The 21,346-nt window shown below is 34.9% G+C and overlaps 1 protein-coding gene across 1 annotated transcript; it reads left to right on the top strand.

The window, feature by feature from the left end:
- The first annotated feature begins 2,538 nt into the window (after positions 1 to 2,538).
- Positions 2,539 to 21,146, top strand: LOC127801183 (pleiotropic drug resistance protein 3-like). Its single transcript, XM_052336090.1, has 24 exons — positions 2,539 to 2,953; positions 3,067 to 3,190; positions 4,176 to 4,261; positions 4,794 to 4,878; positions 5,408 to 5,567; positions 5,668 to 5,744; positions 7,763 to 7,816; positions 7,919 to 8,009; positions 8,310 to 8,611; positions 11,727 to 12,008; positions 12,129 to 12,442; positions 12,724 to 12,884; positions 12,968 to 13,071; positions 13,922 to 14,075; positions 15,311 to 15,445; positions 15,578 to 15,651; positions 15,768 to 16,100; positions 16,196 to 16,486; positions 16,701 to 16,784; positions 16,908 to 17,041; positions 17,494 to 17,721; positions 18,194 to 18,365; positions 19,080 to 19,334; positions 20,546 to 21,146. Exons 1-24 carry the CDS (start codon positions 2,565 to 2,567, stop codon positions 20,810 to 20,812), a joined length of 4,356 nt encoding a protein of 1,451 aa, XP_052192050.1. The 5' UTR covers positions 2,539 to 2,564; the 3' UTR covers positions 20,813 to 21,146.
- Positions 21,147 to 21,346: the final 200 nt, after the last annotated feature.

Here is a 21,346-nt window from a genome sequence, read left to right as displayed (position 1 = left end):
GCTGTTCATCTCTACTGGAGATAAATAACACTACTCAAATTAATAAAGCTAGTGCTAACCATTGTTTTGATAAATGCACATTATTTTTTGATAAAGTGCATTGTTTTTAGGTATGAAATAATTTTATTGGTGGATGATAAAAATATCGTGTCTTGTAATATTTTATCGACCACTAAAATTGTTTTGAGATGTATAAAAATAATATGCATATGTTATTTAACAATTGCCTTCAAACTAGAGCAATGGTTAACATTATTTGCTTACTAATGGTTCATAGTAGTGTAGGTTTATTGTTAATTTTAAGTATGACTATTATAATTTTGTTTGTAAATAAATTTTTTATTGAAAGATAAAAAAAATAGTCTATTACTTTAAACTTGGACATATCTCGAGCCTCGTAATAAAAGACCAAACTAAAAAATTGAAATAACTAATAAAAATATACAATTCTCCTAACATGGAGAGAAAAATACATACAAATATCAGGAAAAATTTCCATCAATATCACCTCGCGAAACCATCTAACTTCCCTAAAGATTACATTAGATTTGGCCATAAAAAATTAACAATCATACTGTCAATATCAGAATACTCATCAAAATAATCACTTATAGGATAAAAGAATATTTATGACTTAGACTGACTTTATATTAAGTGTTGACATTTGTGATCTCAATCCCTAATCTATAAGTACTTTGAACTTATAGAGTAGACAAGGAACATTAAAATGAACTGTCATATTAAAATTATATTAATAATTAAGTGTACAAAACCTTAATTAAACCTTCTTGCATTGTCATTTATTAGTTAATTAATAACGAGCAAACCCATAAAAAATGCTGATTATATCAAAGCATACTCCAGCTCAGGTCAACTTGCCAACTCATCTGTTTCCTATTTTATTCCATTTTACCTTGTTATTATTATATTATTATTTTTTGTAAAGTGTGTGAAACTGAATGGTCCCTCGATCACAAATAGTCCTTGATTATGATCTGTCTCATTTTCCCATAATCTGTCTGCTCCGCAGCTATCAATACGTATTTTAATTTTTTTTATATAATAATTCAAATTTTTTATTATTTTAATTGTATTTCCGAACTAATATTTTTTTAATCAATTTAACTTTTATATTTTGATGTGAATAGAATGTGATGTGTATTTTACTATCTTATTTAACTTTTTTTTACACCAAAAAATATAATAGTTAAATTAATTTAAAAATACAAGTTCAATAGGGTAATTTTGGATAGAATCTATCGAGATAGAATTGTCCTTTTTTATCATTTCAATTATTGACGTTAGGATAATTATGTTATTTAATATTTTATTTACCAATAATACCCTTTCTAGTTACAATTCAAAATTTCATTTTCTCTCTTCTTGTTAAATTTAAATTTTAGTTTCTCACCCGATTTAATGAATTTTTAGAATTCAAGAGTCACAATGACTTTAAATACAAATTATTCTACTTTGTCCAAATTGATTGATGCACAAGGTCACTAAAGATATCAAATGACAAAAATATTAATGATAAAGCCCGCCCAATAGTTCAAGCAAGCCTCAATTTCTGGCGAATTGCATCTAATGCAACCCGCATCTTAGATGCAACCCGCCATATGCTTGCATCTAAGATGCAGCCTATGCAATCCGCGCAGATAGCGAACTGCATCTAAGTGCGGATTGCATACTGCATCTTAGATGTAGTCCGCCCAGTGTGGGCGGACTTCAACACAAATGAAGATCGCCTGTTCAGTTTGAGATAAGGCGGTAATTTCAAAATAAAGATATTTTTGTTATTTGATGTCTTTAATCATCTCGTGCGTCAATCAATTTGGACAAAATAAAATAATCTATGAATGAAATAAAATAGAAGAAGAATTGCAAAAAGAATACATTGATTACAACCAATGGTGTGCTGTCATCTAAGTGTCATGACTGTCATTATTCATTTTCATAACTAATTTTTTTTGCTTTGAAAATGTGTAGTTTTAATGTGTTGGGCAATAGTTTTAGACGGGAGTTTTAGGAGAGAAGCATATGAGTGAAGGTTTGGAATTTTTATAAAATTAAAATTATTTTTTTATTTTGTTTAATATAATTAAAATATTATAAAATAATATAAAACAAGCATTAAATGACTTTCTATCCAAATAGATTCTATCTAAATAGATTTATCGAATTGAAATAACGAAAAATTTGAATTATTATGTATCAAAAAATATCAAAATATATGAATTAAATTGACTAAAAAATAAATGAAACAATAACAAATCTAGATAATATATAAAAAGATGTAAATGGATAGGGACAAAATATAGATTTATTTACAAAATTAACTCAATGCTAGGTGTCAGCGTAATATTAGCGTTTTAAAATTGGCTCGTGGTTCTGAAAATTTATTGTTTAAGCCAGAAGACGAAACAGGTCGTCACCTTGATTTCATGACACAGAAGAAGACTGCAAGTTGAAAGCTATATATGGCTAAACGGCTTACAGGAAAGGAAGAAGAAAGCCATAACTAATATAGCGCTAAACTCTCCCTCTGAGATCATCTGAGTACTATGGCTCAACAGCTGCCTGCTGGCAATGGAGAGTCGGCGGAGTCCCCGAGCGTTGAACTGCCAGAGATAGGAAGCGGCTTGAGATTGTCGTTCCGGCGTCTCGCTTCAAGTTTCCGTAGCAGTTCAGATTCAGTTTCCGCGAAAGAGGAAGACGAAGACGTTGAGTGTCAGTTGCAGTGGGCCGCGATTGAACGGATGCCGACTTTTGAGCGGTTGCGATCGTCGTTGTTCGACGAAAATGGCGGAAGCAAGGCCGGCGCCGGAAAGCGCGTGGTCGATGTGACGAAGCTTGGCGCTCTGGAGCGGCATGCTTTCATTGAGAAACTCATCAAACACATTCAGCACGACAACCTCCGGCTGTTGCAGAAGCTCCGGAAAAGAATCGATAGGCAAGTTCTCTCTCTCTCTCTCTCTCTCTCAATCTCCACGTCTGTGAATGACGATGTACACATCCAATTCCAAAGCATTGTATCAAAAACGGAAGACGATAACCTGTGTGTAGGGTTGGAGTGGAGTTGCCAAAAGTGGAGGTTAGGTATAAGAATTTGAAGGTGGAAGCAGTGTGTGAGGTGGTACATGGCAAGCCGATCCCTACTCTCTGGAATTCTCTCAAAAGCATCCTTTCGGTAAGTTTCTGTTAATCTAATGCCCTTCAAATCCAAATATCTGTTTAGTGCTTCACCCATGGATGCGTGATAATTCTTCAAACTCATAATCTTGTATTAAACAAGGGATATGAATAAGAGATTTAATTTCTTTATAACAATGTCATTAGTTATCTAGAGTTATATGAATTAAAAGAGAGCATGATTTTCGAGTTCTTTCACATCATTAAGTAAAAATTAACTATAATAAAATTGTTGAACAAAGTAATAATATTTATCTCTAAACTAAAAATTAATCTAATTTGATTTCATGCTAGAAAACGTTAATATAATTTATCTTTCATTGTGGGGTTAATTATATCAATAATCATTCAACTTTATATTCTGTTACTGTTTGGTCATTAAATTTTGAAATTTTACCTGTTAGTCACTAATATTTTAAAACTGTTACTGCTTAGTCACTAAATTTTAAAATATTACCTACTAATCATTAATATTTCAAAACTGTTTCTCATCCGTCACTCGTGAACTTAAAGTTTAGTGACTAACGAGTAACATGTAAGAAACGATTTTAAAATATTAATGACTAGTAGGTACATTTTAAAGTTCTATAACTAAGTAATAACAGTTTTAAAATATTAGTGACTAACGGATAATATTTCAAAGTTCAGTTATCAAACAATAGTAAAATGTAAAATTGAGTGATTATTGGTATAATTATTGTGTTAAGAATATGATACAAAATTTGTAAGTATTTTATTTTCCAAAATCTGTGCGTCTCTCTCCAAATATTGCCGGGAATGACGGACTAAAATTTTTTGGTTGCTGACAGTGCTACGTAACTGTTCTCTGTCTGTTCTTCAAACCCAAAGATAGCAGGTCTGTCTTTTAATTTGTCTCTACCTGAATGAATGCAGAAATTAGTGACCCAGAGCATATCTTAATATTGCTAATTTTCGTATTTTTATCTTTGAACCCCACAAGTGATTGATGTTTTGCTTAGCAGGACTGCGTGAAGATATCTAGTTTAAATTCACAAGAAGCCAAGATATCCATCATTAATGATGTCAGTGGTATCATTAGGCCTGGAAGGTAAAGCATCCCAAGTTTGATCTAGTTTTTCTCGATCCAAGTCAGTCCAATTATATCTATTATGCTCATGGTTTCCTTTTTAATCTCCATACGTTCTTAATACTTAATAGTATCCTTTAACTTGGGCCACGTGCTTCAGAGAAAAAGGACATTCATTTATTAGAAGAGTTTTTTGACCGGTAACATCCTGTACTACAATACACCAGTGGCCTTGTGAGCAGCAGTGTTTTCCTGTAAGGTTGGCAGTGCATGCTTGCAGCATGACGAAAATTTTCTCCGGTGATTGATTTATTAAATTTGATCTTGCTTGCTATTTCCTTATTAAAAAAAAATTAATCTTCATTTTTGTGTGCAAGGAATTCCATCATGTTATTATGCTTCACAGAGGAAAATTATTCTTCTTTTCTTATGTTAGCTTTTGCAAGCCAATCTAATAGCATGAAGAGCGAAGTCCTCATCGTCAAGTTTGTCTTGGGGTGGCAAATTTCATGGTTCACACTTCACATGTGGCTTTAATTTATCTGTATTGCAGAATGACTCTACTGCTTGGCCCTCCAGGATGTGGAAAGACCACTTTACTAAAAGCACTCTCAGGAAATCTGAGCAAATCTCTCAAGGTTTGCTACTTCACTTCGGATCTTCCCAATGCCAACTGGAAGTGATCAATAAAATAGTTTAGGTTTAGGGGTCATTCGACACAGCTTTCAGATCTCATTTCATTAAATGAATAATGTGAGCCTTATCAAGGTTCTTCATCTGGTTAGTAAATTGTACAGTAAAAATTTAGTTCTGGAAATCCCTGTGTCCGGCATGCTCTCCTAATTCCCTTTCCACTTATTGAGGTTATCCATTAGCAGTAAGTTGTGACTCCAATTTGACAATCTAGTAGACCCTAATTCCAAAGATAAATAAGTTGCTTTCTTCTTGAATTAGATCACGAATTGTAATGAAAAAATTGTTTTCAATTACCATAGCCTATTAGCCTGTAGTTGCTGTGCTTTCATATGATTGATTTCTGTTGTTCGCAGTAGGATGTGCAAGAACATCAATACCATCAAACTTTCTCCATTTCAGTTTTTGATGGAGAGGCTAATTTATGTCTTGGCCTCTAACAAATTTTCTGTCTGACCATGCTTTTGCCATCAGGTTACAGGGGAAATTTCTTACAACGGATACAAACTCGAAGAGTTTATACCACAAAAAACTTCTGCTTACATAAGTCAAAATGACCTACACATCCCTGAGATGACTGTGAGAGAAACACTTGATTTTTCATCCCACTGCCAGGGTGTTGGAAGCCGAGTAGGTAGGTTGACTGAGCACACCACAATGGATACCTTGCATATATCGTATAGATGCATAGTGCCTACGGTAGTTAAAAAGCCTATTGCTTTCTTTGTGCAAAGAGATTATGACTGAGGTTAGCAGAAGAGAAAAGCAGGAAGGAATTATACCAGATCCCGACGTAGATATTTATATGAAGGTAACTTCAGCTCTTCTAGTTTTCTTCCTCTTCATGCTTCGAAAGTTCTAGTTGTGTTTTGTTTAGAATCTTCTGTGGCTTAAAATGTTACCCCTTGGCTCTTTAGAACTCAGTGTGTACTTTTGTATAGTATCGTTACTTGTTCCTAATTAGTAGAGGAATGCATGAAAGTAGAGTTTTAACACAAAATGATTAGTGTCTTCGTGGTTTAGAGTTGAAAAGAAAATATCCTGATAGAGATAGAATTTAGGGGGAAGGAAATTTGCTGTAAGTTGCAGTGAAAAGAAGAGCAGAGAAGCTGTAGGAGAAAGATTCAAGAAAGAGATTTGATTTTCTTAATTCTTCATAATAACTAATACAATTCAAGCACCTATTAAATAGAGTTCAACAAATCCACTAAGCTAAAAAATAGGAAAGTACTAACAACAAACTAACCCATTAATATCCACTAATATTATCTAAACAAAATAAATAATTAAATCAAATAAAATGATCAAGTCTTGACCCACGTAGCCATATCCATATTGTCATCTCTATTTTCTGTTCTAACTGTTTTTATTTTATTTTTTTGCACATATCATTCCTCTCCCCGTAAAAATTGTCCTTGTCCTCAAGGACAAAGGAAAATCTTTTGGCCGGAAAATACTTTCCTTTTTGGTCCATACACCAGAACCATACTGGTGAGTTAATCTTTCCAATGAAGGAATGGAAGAAAACGCCTAAGGAGGCACACCAGTAGACGTTGTTGTTGCAAAGGCTGCTGTGGATGCCACTGCTAGGCTGTTGAAAAGGCCCTTGCTGGATTGCCGGCACTAGGACTGGCACTATCATGGTCGCCTTCGCAGGAGCTGTTGCCATCTTGCAGTGAGCGCTGGCCGTGTTACCGCTGTTGGTCTTGGCGGAGGAAGACGGTAGATTCGAGAGCTTGGGGATGGATCGAAGTTTAGTACGCATCCTTTCGAGAGTTGACTGAATTTGGAATAACCTAGACTCGATTTGAGTTAGGACCACATGCATGGTCAGAATCTGGCTCTGATACCACTGATAGAGATAGAATTTAGGGGGAAGGAAATCTCCTGTAAATTGCAGTGAAAAGAAGAGCAGAGAAGCTGTAGGAGAAAGATTCAAGAGAGAGATTTGATTTTCTTAATTCTTTATAATAACTAATACAATTCAAGCGTCTATTAAATAGACTTCAACAAATCCACTAAGTTAAAAAATAGGAAAGTACTAACAACAAACTAACCCATTAAATAAAGTTAAATCAAATAAAATGATCAAGTCTTGATCCACGTAGCCATATCTATTTTCTGTGTTAACTGTTTTTATTTTATTTTTTTGCATGTATCATACCCCTCACTCTGACTCGTAGTTTACAATTATTAATTCTACCTTAGTCTCATGACCTTTTTTGTATTAATTGTTTGCCTCTATAACATTTTCCCAATATCAAAATTCAAGTGCTTATTTGGTTTTTCAGTTATGAACTTATTACTGATCAAATCACGTGAAGAACTTGTTCACTTGTGGAGGTAATAATGTATCCATGTGATCCAAATACTGTAATAGTGGGAGCCTACATTGTGTTTGGCTTTTTTTAATTTTACTATATGCAACATAATAGCTGTTTTCAAATTTGGTAGTTAAGTTTCTACAAATGCATACTAATGTGGCTAATCTAAAATGTAGATGTAAAACATTATAGTTGATGGTAATTACAACCAAACTGTCTAGCACCCTCTCATGCAGATGTGATAGAATAAAGTCCCTCAAGTATAATGGATTGCACTACAAGTGGTGATGGGTTAGCTAGCATTCTCTTAGGATTATTAAAGTCTTATGTCCTGTAGCCTGTTAAGGAAATGGAACCTCGATATCTTTGGAATTCATGGATCCCAAATGCAAGTTTTGTTGATCCCTGGGCATGCATGCAAGGCCATTGGTGATAATTGTGATATTATGTACGTGGTCATTTAACTATATATTGCAATATTGTTAACTATTCTTTGTCTTAACAGGCAACTTCGGTAGGAGGACAAAAAACAACCCTTCAGACAGACTATATTTTGAAAGTAACTATCTTTCAACAGAGCTGATACTAAAGTTATTGTTTAAAAGCTGTATTTCAGCAAATGCTTCACTAATTGTTGCTCATCATTGTCATGGTCTCTTAGATTCTTGGACTTAATATCTGTGCTGACACAGTGGTTGGAGATGCTATGAGACGAGGTATTTCTGGTGGTCAAAAGAAAAGACTAACTACAGGTATTCTAGGTTCAGTTTTCTAGCTTGTAAAAATGATTTCCTGCTGCAAATATATAGCAATGTGGCTAAAAATGAAAGATTGATCTGCAGTGTGAACCAATCTCTCAAGTTCTAATGCTTCAAGAATAAGATTATGCTTACACAATTTTAGAATTTTTCTACTCACTCTTGGCCATCAAGGCTGTAAGACTGTGTTAATATATTTATGTGGCACCCACTTGTTGGAGGAGGCAAAATATTTGTGCAATGCCAGATTATGCCTAAATATTGTTGTAAGATTGTCTATACTGTATTATGCAGGGGAGATGATTGTAGGTCCTTCAAAAGCTCTATTTATGGATGAAATATCAAATGGCTTGGATAGTTCAACCACATATCAAATTGTTGCCTCATTTCAACAATTGGCACATATTACAGATGCTACTGTAGTTATGGCACTTCTACAGCCAGCACCAGAAACTTTTGATCTCTTTGATGATGTCATCTTGATGGCAGAAGGGAAGATTGTGTATCATGGACCCCATACTCATATTTTAGAACTTTTTGAAGATTGTGGGTTCAGATGTCCTGAAAGGAAAGGGATAGCGGACTTCCTCCAGGAGGTTAGTTTGTCATTTCTCATTATTACCTTTTTTTTGTTGTCACACCACAAACCCCCCAAAAAATATGGGCAGAAGACAACATATATCCTTAATAACTTGTATATAGGGTTTCTCAAGTATATAAATACCTTGCGAATATATTTTTGTTTATCTCTAGACCTTTTCATTAGACATCTCATTAAAGAGATATCTTCAATTATTGACCTACAGGAGCAGAACCAAATTGGTTTTCAAGGAGCTTGGTCTCTCTCCTTAACCCTTATTACCCTTTCCCAGAGTTTCATAGTGCGGCTCATTAGCTTGATCCCTCATAATTTTCACATTTTTTAGCATCTCTTTTATTCTTATAAATAGGCACAAAAGTGTTTTTTCTTGACCCTTTTGATATTTCGTCTTTAAAGTATCACATTAAATAATTCTTTTAACTAGGAAATGTCCTCTTCTCCCATGCATTTCCATGCTTTTGTTGGGATATTCTTTGGTCCACCTAGTTTATTATTCTTCATCTTTTCCATGGCTTGCTTTATTTTGTTGGACAAACATGTCTATACAACATGTTATACCTATCTTTGTTGGAGTTACTAAGATGCCCCAACATAACACTTATTTCTCCACCTTCATTGAATAACTCCAAGAAGTACTCCTTCAATCTTTCCTTAACAACCCTCTTTTTTACTTGCACCATGTGATTTTTACCTATCTTGGATAAAGTTCCCGTACAAAACCTTATGATTACATATTTATTATATAAATATATATATGATAAGTGTCATGTACCTACGGTTAAGAGTGTTAGTGATGCATGCCCTAATGCTAGATTTGATGACATCTAGAATGTAAGAGGATACATGTATTATATTCTTGTAATAAATAAAATGGTCATTTCTTCATTCATTGCTCTCCAAATGTATATGAATGGGTCTCTAGATTTCCTGATGGTCCTATTCTTATGTTATTAAGAATATGTGACAAGGATTTATAGCACAGGATTTTTTAAAAGTATTCTTGGTCCTTAGATTTATCAGATGTGGACTATGGTGAATCGATTATTGACTAGCACATGGACTACTATCTTTGATTAGTATGAGATATTAATGATAAAGGATGGTGATTCACATGTCATACTGCATGAGATACGACTAGTAGACGTGTGGATGGATGTTACTTGAACATTTGTTGAATGTGACACTTGCGACAGATCACATGCCTGAGAGGATTAATGATCTGTTGTTGGTTTTCAATTGTGTATTTGATCCTCAAACTAGAGGTGATAGATTTATTTTGTGCATTAGTGTCGGACATTTGCTGTTGAGCGAAACCATCAAGTGTGAGAGGTGAGAATGTTCTTTGCGCAGTGCTGTATAAAGGCAGATGCTCACCAATGGGATCCATTAACCTTCGGCAATGGGGGTGAACATCCTATGCGATCTCAATTGGTTGTGGTTGGAAAATCCTTGGCCAGGGTACGCATGATCGGAAAGAGATTTCAATGTCGGAAGAAATTCCAATGTCATCTCAACCACACCTTACTGCATCTCGACATAGTTATTGAGTTCTGTGAGTTTAATCAATTCATGGCTCTCACTCAGTTGAGATGTTAGTCATCATGCGTCTTGGAGACACAAATTTGAAAAGGGAAGAAGGAAGAAATTGAAAAATAAGAAAAAGATAAGAGGAGCAGCATATGAGATACGCCACTCCATTCTCCCATCTCCTTCGCCTGTTTCATTGAGAGAAAGGAATGAGATGCCAGCCCAACCCTTATTCATCTTCTTTTTGCCTTGCTCCACCACTCTCCTCTAACTCTCTTGCTCCTTGTTTTGTTGGTCCAAAGGTCATGAAACGACCAAGTCATCCAAGGAGAACCTAGCATAGCTCGGAGTCACCTTCATTCTCACTTGTCTAGCACGTGGGTGAGACGAAGGGTTCTGGTGTAGCCTAGGTATGGACCAATTTGGTCCCCTGCATCTGTGGGGGTGGCTTGGTCAACTGAGGAAACAAGTACCAGAGCAGATTGACTTGGCGAAGCTGTTTGTGACCAAAGGAGTTCGGGCGCAAGGGCATCACAGAGGCAACCAACATCTCAACAAAATGAGGTAAAAGTTACTTCAATATTTTGTTTTGATGCATGTGTATTTGCATATGGTTGTATATACCTAGTCTTGCCAAGGGTTATATTTTGTATCATTTACGCTCTGTGTGTGTGTTTTTGAAGACTTTTGAAAATCATAGTGTGTATGATACACTAAGTGTTGGTGCATTTTCTTTCAAGGAGGGTATGGGAGACGTGGGATGACCGCCCTTGCGCGGTCCCCCGGTGTTCGTGCCATCGATTACGTCAGGGAAGGTAAATCACAGGTTAGACATTTAGTTCTTGCGTAGGGAGAGGATCGAACTCGCAACCCACTAAATTGACACCAGCATATTACTCATCCGACCGCTTAACCTATGCCCTGGGGGCAATCCAACAAGCCAAAGGTGAGACTGGTGCATGGGAGACTTATACATTGTATAGGCGGTTATAAGCCTTACTTAAATAAGCTGCTGGGAGTTGTACTATTTTTGAATTTGGGATGCCTATGGCGCCTTTTCCAAGCGGTGGATCAGTATATGAGAAACTGATCCCGCTCATTTGAGGCATCTATCAATATAATTGAGAACTCACTGCTTTTCCCGCCTCAATTCTCTCTCTCTCTCTCTATCCTTCCCTTTTCTGTTCTCTCTTCTCTCTTCTCTCACAATTCTTCTCATTTCCCCCTGCAATTCTCTCCGATTCAGAAGAGAATTCCCTTGTCAGATCTAAGGGTCTGACAATAAGTCATCTAAAAACCAATAATACTTACCTCAACTAAATGTTCGGTGGGAAAACTCATGTGGAGTCGCCCCTTTTGCCAATCCAATAGCTCTTCTGCAGTCCCTGTTCCTAACTCTTAGTAGTGGATGCATGAAGAGAATCGGGGTTTCTAGTGATAAAGAAGCGGATAATTAACCTCATCTAAATTTCTCTCAATTAAAATCTGATGTTTAAAACTAGGAACTTTATTTAACTGTTAAAACTTATGCTCTTATTATCTTTAAATAGGATTTTAATTTGATCTGTGAACATGTTTTTTAGGTGCTCTCCGTAAAAGATCAAGCACAATACTGGCATCGAACTGAACAGATTCATAGATTTGTATCTGTGGATATGTTTAGTAGAAAATTCAAGGAATCTGCTTCTGGGAAGAAGCTAGATGAGGAGCTGTTGGAGCAATTCATGACTTCCAAGAGCCATAAGGATGCCCTTTGTTTCCACAAGTATTCTCTTTCTAAATGGGTTCTCTTTAGAGCTTGTATGTCTAGGGAATTTCTTCTCATGAGGAGGAATTCTTTCGTTTATGTATTCAAATCAGCGCAGGTAATGATTCGTAATTTTTTAATATTTTCACCTGCCATGCAATCCTGAATTCGCAAAAATGTTATTTATATTTGTAAGGTCCTGAAAATGAAAAGAATGTTTAAACTTTCACCCTTGCAGCTTACCATGATGGCATTTATTGCAATGACACTATTTTTGCGAACTCAAATGGATGTTGATATTGTTTATGCAAACTACTATCTTGGGGCTTTGTTCTATTCTCTCGTCGTACTCTTTTTTGATGGAATTGCGGAGCTGTCTATGACTGTTGCAAGGCTTCCAGTCTTCTACAAACATAGAGATTTGTACTTCTACCCAGCTTGGGCATATGCAATTCCAACAATCATACTCAAGATCCCTATTTCGATGTTGGGAGCTCTGATTTGGACATCTCTGACTTATTTTGTCATTGGATACAGTCCTGATATAGGGAGGTGAGTTTCAGTCTAGAGGGCTAGTATTTGATTATTCATTGTTCAAATTATATTTAGTTCATTTTTGTCTTCCTTTCAAATTTAAATAAGGTACTTTTATCTCCATCCATGCTTGAAAAACTGATTCCTGAATTGAAGTTGGAATTTTTTGTTTTCTTCCTGAGCTTCCTTTTCAACCAAATGATTCAGTAAAACTCTCAAATAGACATTTGCACAATGGACAGAGTCTCTCAACTAGCTCGGGATGTTCTAATGTTTCAGTTTTTGTCATTCTGTTTCAGGTTTTTCCGCCAATTCATTATACTCTTTGCTTTACACTCAACAGCGACGTCCATGTTCCGTTTCTTGGCAGCTGTCTTCCGCACCATGGTTGCTTCTTCAACAGCCGGAAGTTTGGCAATAGCATTTCTCTATCTTTTGGGTGGCTTTGTCATACCATATCGTAAGCTCTATACAACTCTTATTTCTTCTGTATTTCATATAGCAGTATAGGATCATGAAATTATGCTGTATACTTGCTTGCAGCCTCTATGCCTGCATGGTTGAAATGGGGATTTTGGCTCTCCCCAATGGCATATTGTGAGATAGGCATTACTGTAAATGAATTCAGAGCTCCTCGATGGCAAAAGGTGAGTGTCTAAAATTTGAATTTTTTATTGCATTTACAATAGAAGATTTCAACACCACACTCCTTTTTATATTTGGCATCTCATATACTGAGAACTCAGTTAACTTGTAGCTTATTGGTCAACTTATGAAAAACTTATCTTTTTTCATTAGTTTGTTTTATTCATGCATAATGTCATCATCATTTGAGGGTGCATGCTACTCATCAGTTGTTCCTCGTTGCCACCATTCACGTCTAATATTATTTCAGCTGAAAAAATGTACTTTCTTTTCCTTTGTATAATTTGAATTCCTTTCTGTTTTTCTATGACATGGTCATTTCTATAATTCCTAACTTACTTTTATGATTAGATGATGATTTTATAGATATACCAGAGACTGATCTGAGGGAGGGTTGGACTGGTCATCAGCCCTTGCCAGCCTCAACTCAGATTCATGTAAATTATTTTTTTTTATTTTTGAATTGTCAGCCCGTATTCCTTTTAACTAGCTTGTGTTTTTCAAACCCCAAATCAAGCTCATAATCTGACTCAAATCAAAAAAATTTGAATTGACGCAATACCCGAATTCATCAGATCCTTCCCATTCTCATTCTCTTCCTTCACATTCACAGACACCGTTTCTGGTTTTCTGATTTCCAGCCCTGCGTTCTAAATTCCTAGATCCACCCTGGGATATACAATGAACTGCACAAGAGTTGTGGATATAGAACATCTTCAGATTTATGTTTCTGTCTATTAGTATTACTTATCGTGTAAGCATAGTCTTAGCGGCCATCACTAACGTTAACTTCGTTTATTTAGTCGTGTGAACCATCCTGCTATTTATTTTCCCTATTTGTTCTCTATGTAGATGCTGCCAACAAACACAACAATAGGGCAACAAACACTTGCAAGTCGTGGACTGGATTTTGATGGATATTTCTTTTGGATATCAGTTGGTGCCTTGTTTGGTTTAACAATAGCTTTCAACACTGGGTTTGCAGTGGCCTTGAGTTTCTTGAAGCGTAAGTTTATCTTTCCATTACAGGAAGTTGACTTAATTGATGGCAAAGCTACAGAGAATGGACAGGCCCCCAGGGCTGCTGTGCCAGTGCTGCTGGCTTGTCGGACATGGCTACACGCCAACATGAGAGACGGCTCGACCAACTTGGGGTTTTAGACAAAAAAAAAAGTTTATCAGAATCTTTTTAAGAGTAATAATTTTTCTTACAAAAAAATAAATAATACATTTTTTACAAAAAAAAAATCTATCATTTCATTAATTTAAAAAATAAAAAAATTAAAATTCAATTAACTACATAATACGATAATCTTTTAACAATAATAAATTTTTAACTAAAATATAATATTTGTGAGATAAAAAAAAACCAAATAATCAACTATAATAACAAAGAAACGGTAAAAATTGGAAAGAATGAAAATTTTTTTAAGATTGTAATTAAAAGATTTATTATTAAAAATAAATTTATAGTCTTAAATTCTATGAAATATTCAAGAAGAAACAGTAAAAATTGAAAAGGAAAATTGATAACAATAGAAAGAGAACGTAAAAATTGGGAAGACAAAATAGGGAAGACAATGTTTTAAATTGATTGTTCGGTTAGGTATTCATGAAAATTTAGATTAAAAGTTAGATTTTATTTTGGGTTAAAATTTTTCTTAATAAAATATTTATTATTAAAAAATAAAATATATATATAAATTGCAAAATTTTGAGTCGGCTCTCCAACATGGTGACAATATCCACATAGCATGTCTTAAACTTTTTATTTTTTTTTAATGGATACAGGAGGGGACACGCATATCCCCTTCAGGGAGACTTTTGTGGCCACTCTTAGCTAATCTTTCTCTTGATGAACTGGACTTGGAGAGAGTGGTTTTTGCCTATGATATTGATGATGTTACTGAAGTTGGAGATGAAGAAGCCGAAGGAATAAAGGATTGATTTACATTTTTCGTTTCTTATTTCCTAGCTCTAGTCCTTGTATTGGGTTTTTCTATAAATCTTAAATACTTGTTTTGGTGTTCCAATTTGAAATGAGCAATGATTTGTGAGTTAGTTGCTATTTAGATTAGACTTATTTATTTGGAATCTTGGATCACAAATTTTAAATGCATTTTTACGAGTTTGGAATGTATTTTTGGTACTTTATTATGCCATTAGAAATATAAAAAATAGATTAATGAACATACCCCAACCATTTCAAAGTAATGTTTGTCCATTTTCATATGCATCCAGCTCCTGGTTCCCATGCTATTATTTCAAACGAGAAGCTCTCCCAAGTACAAGGAAGCAAAGACCCAAAAAATGGTATCTACATAGAAGCAAATTCCAGCAACAAATCTGCAATCACAGCTGCAAAACCTGGTAGAGGTGATTATTCTGTCTTTTCTTGCTCCCTCTTTTTAATTATTTGTTCAGTACTTTATACAAATTTTTGCCTGTATTTGTTGAATGTAGTTGATTTGCCCTGGACTTAATTGGTGTGTCTATCTCATCTTACAGGAAGATTGGTTTTACCTTTTGAGCGCCAAACAGTTGTGTTTCAGTATTTGCAATATTATGTCGACACCCCCTCGGTAATAAAATTAAAAAAAAAAAAAAAGTTCTGGTTTATTTCTTAACGTTACTGTAACTAATCAAGATCAATTATAATCTAATGATTGCTAGTTGCATCACTTTCTTTCCACTTCAGATTATGCAAGAACGAGGTTTTACTCAGAAAAGACTGCAGCTTCTTTGTGATATTACGGGTGCACTCAGCCCTGGTGTTCTTACAGCATTAATGGGAGTCAGCGGAGCTGGGAAAACAACTCTTTTGGATGTTCTGGCTGGAAGAAAAACTACTGGTATTATCGAAGGAGAAATCAGAATTGGGGGTTACCCTAAGGTTCAGGAGACATTTTCTAGGATTTCAGGATACTGTGAGCAAACTGACATACATTCTCCACAAGTTACTGTGGAAGAATCAGTTATTTATTCAGCTTGGTTACGCTTGCATCCTCAGATTGATTCAAAAACTAAGTTTGTACGATCCACACCTGCAGAAGTTGAAAATACCTGATTTTATGGTCATTGGTAATGCATTATCCATTCATTGCAATTGCTTGCATGTCTCTACAGGAATTTGTGAAAGAAGTTCTTGAAACTATTGAGCTTGATGAAATCAAATATGCCCTGGTTGGTGTGCCTGGTGTTAGCGGTTTATCTACTGAACAACGTAAGCGCCTTACAATAGCTATCGAGCTTGTTGCTAACCCTTCCATTATTTTCATGGATGAACCAACAACTGGACTAGATGCAAGAGCAGCTGCAATTGTCATGCGAGCCGTAAAGAATGTGGCTGATACAGGAAGAACAATTGTTTGCACCATCCATCAACCAAGCATTGACATATTCGAAGCATTTGACGAGGTAGGAGATCAGAAAGAACAAGGTTCTGAAATGAAGTGGACCATTGAATTCGTGAGCTGTTTTGTGGAAACTGATGCAGTTTGGCTTTCTTTGAAAATTGCTTCTGAGTTTGTATATTCAGAAGAAACCAACAATATTTCTCGTATAATTTAAATTCTTTGAAATCTTACATGCTTGACTGTCAGCTTACATGTTTTCTTAACATTGATTGCAGTTGATTCTGTTGAAAGCTGGTGGACGTATGATCTATTCAGGACCAGTGGGCCAGCATTCATGCAATGTCATCAAATATTTTGAGGTCAGTTTGTGTTAGGCAAGCCTACACCTTTCATATGTTCTTTCTCAGATTCTTGTACAGAACATGTTTCTCACATGAGAATGCAGATATGGGCTCGTTTTATTTAACTCCATTTTCTAACAGGATATATCAGGGGTTCCAAAGATAAAAAATAATTACAATCCAGCAACGTGGATGCTGGAAGTAACTTCAACTTCTGCAGAAGCCGAACTCGGTGTTGACTTTGCCGAAATCTACAACAACTCTGTCTTGTACGAGTGAGTTCAACTACCGAACATGTATTTGACCTGAAATCCCTGTGAAGTTAAGAAGTTGAAGGATAACCATATAAACACCTTTTGCCAAGATTCATTGCAAACCTCATAGGTGTGACAGTTGCGTATAGTAGCTTACCAAGCATTTGATTTACAATGTCCACAAAATTATGATGATTTGTGGTAAATCCGAAAAACTTTGTTTCTCACACAAGTTATCTAGCATATTAACTAATGGGTTAATATGCTAAACCCATTAGTTTATTTCAACGAAATTATGTTACTTCTAAACCCATTAGTTTATCATGTTAATATGCTAAACCCATTAGTTTATTTCACACAAGTTACGAGTTTGTTTCCCACAAAATTAGTTTACTTAAACGAAACAAAAATGGGTTTATGTTAACTAGCATGTGCATCTTTATGTTGACTACATTGTCCTTGTCCTGGTTCAGAAAAAATAAGGAGTTAGCCAAGAGGTTAAGTACTCCGCCGCCTGGTTCAAAAGACTTGTATTTCCCAACACGCTACTCGCAAAATGGTTGGGGACAGTTCAAATCTTGCCTCTGGAGACGACACCTGTCTTATTGGAGGAGTCCTTCTTACAACTTGACACGCCTTGCTTATTCACTTGTTACGTCATTGCTTTTGGGAGTACTATATTGGCAGCAAGGAAGCAAAATGTAAGCAATTTAAATCTAATTTGTATGACAGGTTAGGATAAATCACAATTGAAGTTGCTTTCTAGATTATCTAATAACTAATATTCATTTGGCTATAAACTATATACTTGTAGACAGTGGGGGATCCAGGGAGGGGCTGCCACGGGCTGACCCAAAACATTTATATATATATACACCCACAGACTCTGAAATTGAAGCTCCAGCCCTCCCCTTGGATCCCCCCTGCTTGTAGATCTTAATATTGCTTGGGACTGTTTTTAGACCATATTTTCATCTGCTTCATAACTCTGGTATCTGACTAATTTCTACTCTCCAATTAGCTTCATGTTATCACAAAAGTATGGTAGGGAACTCCGCCAGAAGAACAGGAAAATACAGTGAAAACTAAACTTATTTGATCTGAATTTCCAGAATTTTGTCCCTGGGAAGAATTCTGCAGTCATCTAACATTGATAACCTTTTTGTTTGACAGCAATAATCAGCAGAGCTTGTTCACTATCTCTGGTTCAATGTTTATGTCGGTTATTTTCTTGGGCATAAACAATTGCTCAACAGTTCTCCCATATGTCTCAATGGAACGATCTGTTCTATATCGGGAAAGATTCGCAGGGATGTATGCATCATGGGCTCACACACTTGCTCAGGTATAACTTTATCTCCACACTGTTCAACTAATGCCCTGCTTGATCTGGGGAAAATTGGATGTAGATCCAACTTCTTGAGCATATCATTTTCAGAACCCGAAACACCCAACAGAGACGTTTTCGTGTCAACCCTTTTCTGCACCTTTTCTACTTCATCAATCTCTAGTAGAGGGCGCATGTCTGAGCCCCTTCATGGGGACAATTCATATGCATACTTCTTGACCAACTAGTATAAATGATGACTGAAATTTATACTAAGCTAAAAAAGTTCGTTAAACTTAATTTATAATAAAAATATCACTAAATTTCAATCTAAGTAAACAATTCATAAATTATTGTCAATTGCCATCAGAAGAGGCTAACGGGATGTTGATAGGACTAACAACGTGAACAACTAAATAACACAAATAATCACTAAATTTTATATGAAAGTACAAAAAAATCATTAAACTTTACTATAAAATATAAAAATATTAGCATTTCTTTAGATTCTTTTAAGAGTAATTGATAATAGTTATGAAATTGTATACTAAATTAAAATTCACTGCCTATTAACTACAAATTAAAGTTTAGTAATCTTTTTTACCATAATGCAAAGTTAAATTATTTCTTTCAAAACACAAAGAAAGTTAATCCTTGTGTAATTCTTAATTACTTCTCTTCTTTGTGCTGTCGCTAAACAGTGACTGTTGAAATGTGTGGCTGATTTTGTAGGTCACAGTTGAGTTTCCATACCTCTTGGTCCAAGCACTTGCTTTTGTTATAATCACATATCCAATGATTGGGTTCCATTGGTCAGCTTACAAGGTTCTCTGGTACTTCTTTGTCATGCTTTGTACATTGTTGTACTATAATTACCTGGGACTGCTACTGGCTTCAATCACACCGAACTATCATGTAGCTGCGATTTTTCAGACAGCATTTTATGCAACATTCAACTTATTCTCGGGGTTTCTTCTTCCTAAACCGGTAAGCCACTAATCTCTACTTCTTTCATTGAGTCTAACACCGAATGTGACTGAAGTTCTGCTGAATTTTAATTGTGGATTGATTCTCCCCACCTTGTCACACTCCACAAAATGAAGCAATAGTCTATATCGCAAGCAGCATGAGACATGAACGTTCTTAAATAGTTATTGAATTTTGTACTAAATTACAAAAAACTCATTAAAGTTTAATTTATAATTAAACGATCATTGAACTTTAATTTAATATACAATTTCATAATTATTGTCAATTGTCGTTAAAAGAGGCTAATGGAATATTGACGTGCCTAACAATGTGGACGGTTAAATAATATAAATGATCACTAAATTTTGCATTAAAATACAAAATTATCAATATTTTGGTAGTCTTTTTTAACGACAATTGATGATAGTTATAGAATTATATATTAAATTAAAATTTAGTGATTTTTTAATTATAAATTGAAGTTTAATGATTTTTAAGTTATAAATTGAAGTTGAATGACTTTTTTATATCTTAGTACAAAGTTGCATGTTCATTTATGCTATTTAGCCCATTTAAGAGAACAAAAATATATGCTATATGTTCTTTGATACTAGATATATGAGTTTTAGGCATTCAAGGTATAGAAAGACACTCTAGGGAGTCTTGAATTACAAAAATCTCAAACTATTTGATTAGTCGAAATGCTTGCTATATCGATAACAAAAACGTAACTATTCGTGTTGTTGTTGGTTTATAGAATAGGAAGTTCAACCGATAACTTAAGATGTGCAAGTACTCACCTAAAGAATATTTACCGTCCCCCTAAGGTGCAAAAGATGTTTATATATATGATTATCTTCTTAGGTTTTAATAACCTCTTTCTCTTATACTTGCACTAACAAAAGACATCATAGGAACAACATTAAAATGCCTAAACAGTGCAGAAAGTTTTGGCAGAAAATGGCTAAAGAAAATTTTCAAAAATTAACAAAAGAGAAATGGAGAAAAAGACAAAACAAGATTGATTTGAGTTGTATTTGAAGAACAAAATAAACAGGTTTATATAAACTGTAAATTTGTAATTGAAATAGGGTTTAAATTTTGATTTTAATACCAAATTAATCATCCAATCAATTCGAAATTCAAATCAAATCATGACAATTTGTAAAAAAAAAAAATTGCTTTCGTTGAAACCTTCAGTTTTACAACACTCTTCTCGCTTGTTGCAGCACATTCCCAAGTGGTGGATATGGGCATATTACATGGTTCCTACATCGTGGTCCTATAAGGGCCTTCTCGCATCACAGTTTGGCGACATGGATAAGGAGATTCTGGTGTTTGGAGAAACCAAACGCGTCTCAGCCTTCTTGAGGGATTACTTCGGATGTTCCCATCATCAGTTGCCTCTAATCGCAACTGTTCTCGTCGCTTACCCCATTATCTATGCTTTTCTGTTCTCCTTCTTCACAGCCAAGTTGAACTTCCAGAAGAGGTAATATTAAAACAGTGAATGATGCTGTTACCCAGTCACTTACTCTATATATGTCTTTTGACACTTCATCACCACGTACTACTGCAAGAAGAAGCTTCATATATTTCGTCTTGAATCATTGATCCACAGCTCAAAATTCTGAACCAATTTTAGGAATTCATCTCCCTGAAAGCCAGTACAGATTACTTGTAACAGGAAAAATGAACCAAAATTGTCAAATTTTAGTTGGTTTGGTGACTACATTTATTGTAAAGTTCTGATTTTAAAGTTGCCGTTTAGTGTTGGGGATTAGAACAATATGAAAGGGTGGTCTTAAATAAAATTAAATGAAAGTTCATTAAGTGCATGCCCTTTTGACGGTTATAGCTTTTTTTATAATGTTTTTGAACAAAATTTTAAATAAATTGGTCTGTTTCACTTGGTAATTTTTACACAAAACTTTCACTTAGTAAGAATTCAAATAAAAATTGTTTTGTGTATAAAACTTTATCCTTTTATCATTGTTAGTAAGATTATTGGGTCAAATTCATATTTTTTT

The sequence above is a fragment of the Diospyros lotus genome, chromosome 5 (assembly GCF_014633365.1).
Source record: "Diospyros lotus cultivar Yz01 chromosome 5, ASM1463336v1, whole genome shotgun sequence".
NCBI classification, from domain to species: domain Eukaryota; kingdom Viridiplantae; phylum Streptophyta; class Magnoliopsida; order Ericales; family Ebenaceae; genus Diospyros; species Diospyros lotus.
The sequence above is the reverse complement of the archived record's forward strand: the minus strand, read 5'-3'. Positions and strand labels throughout refer to the sequence as shown.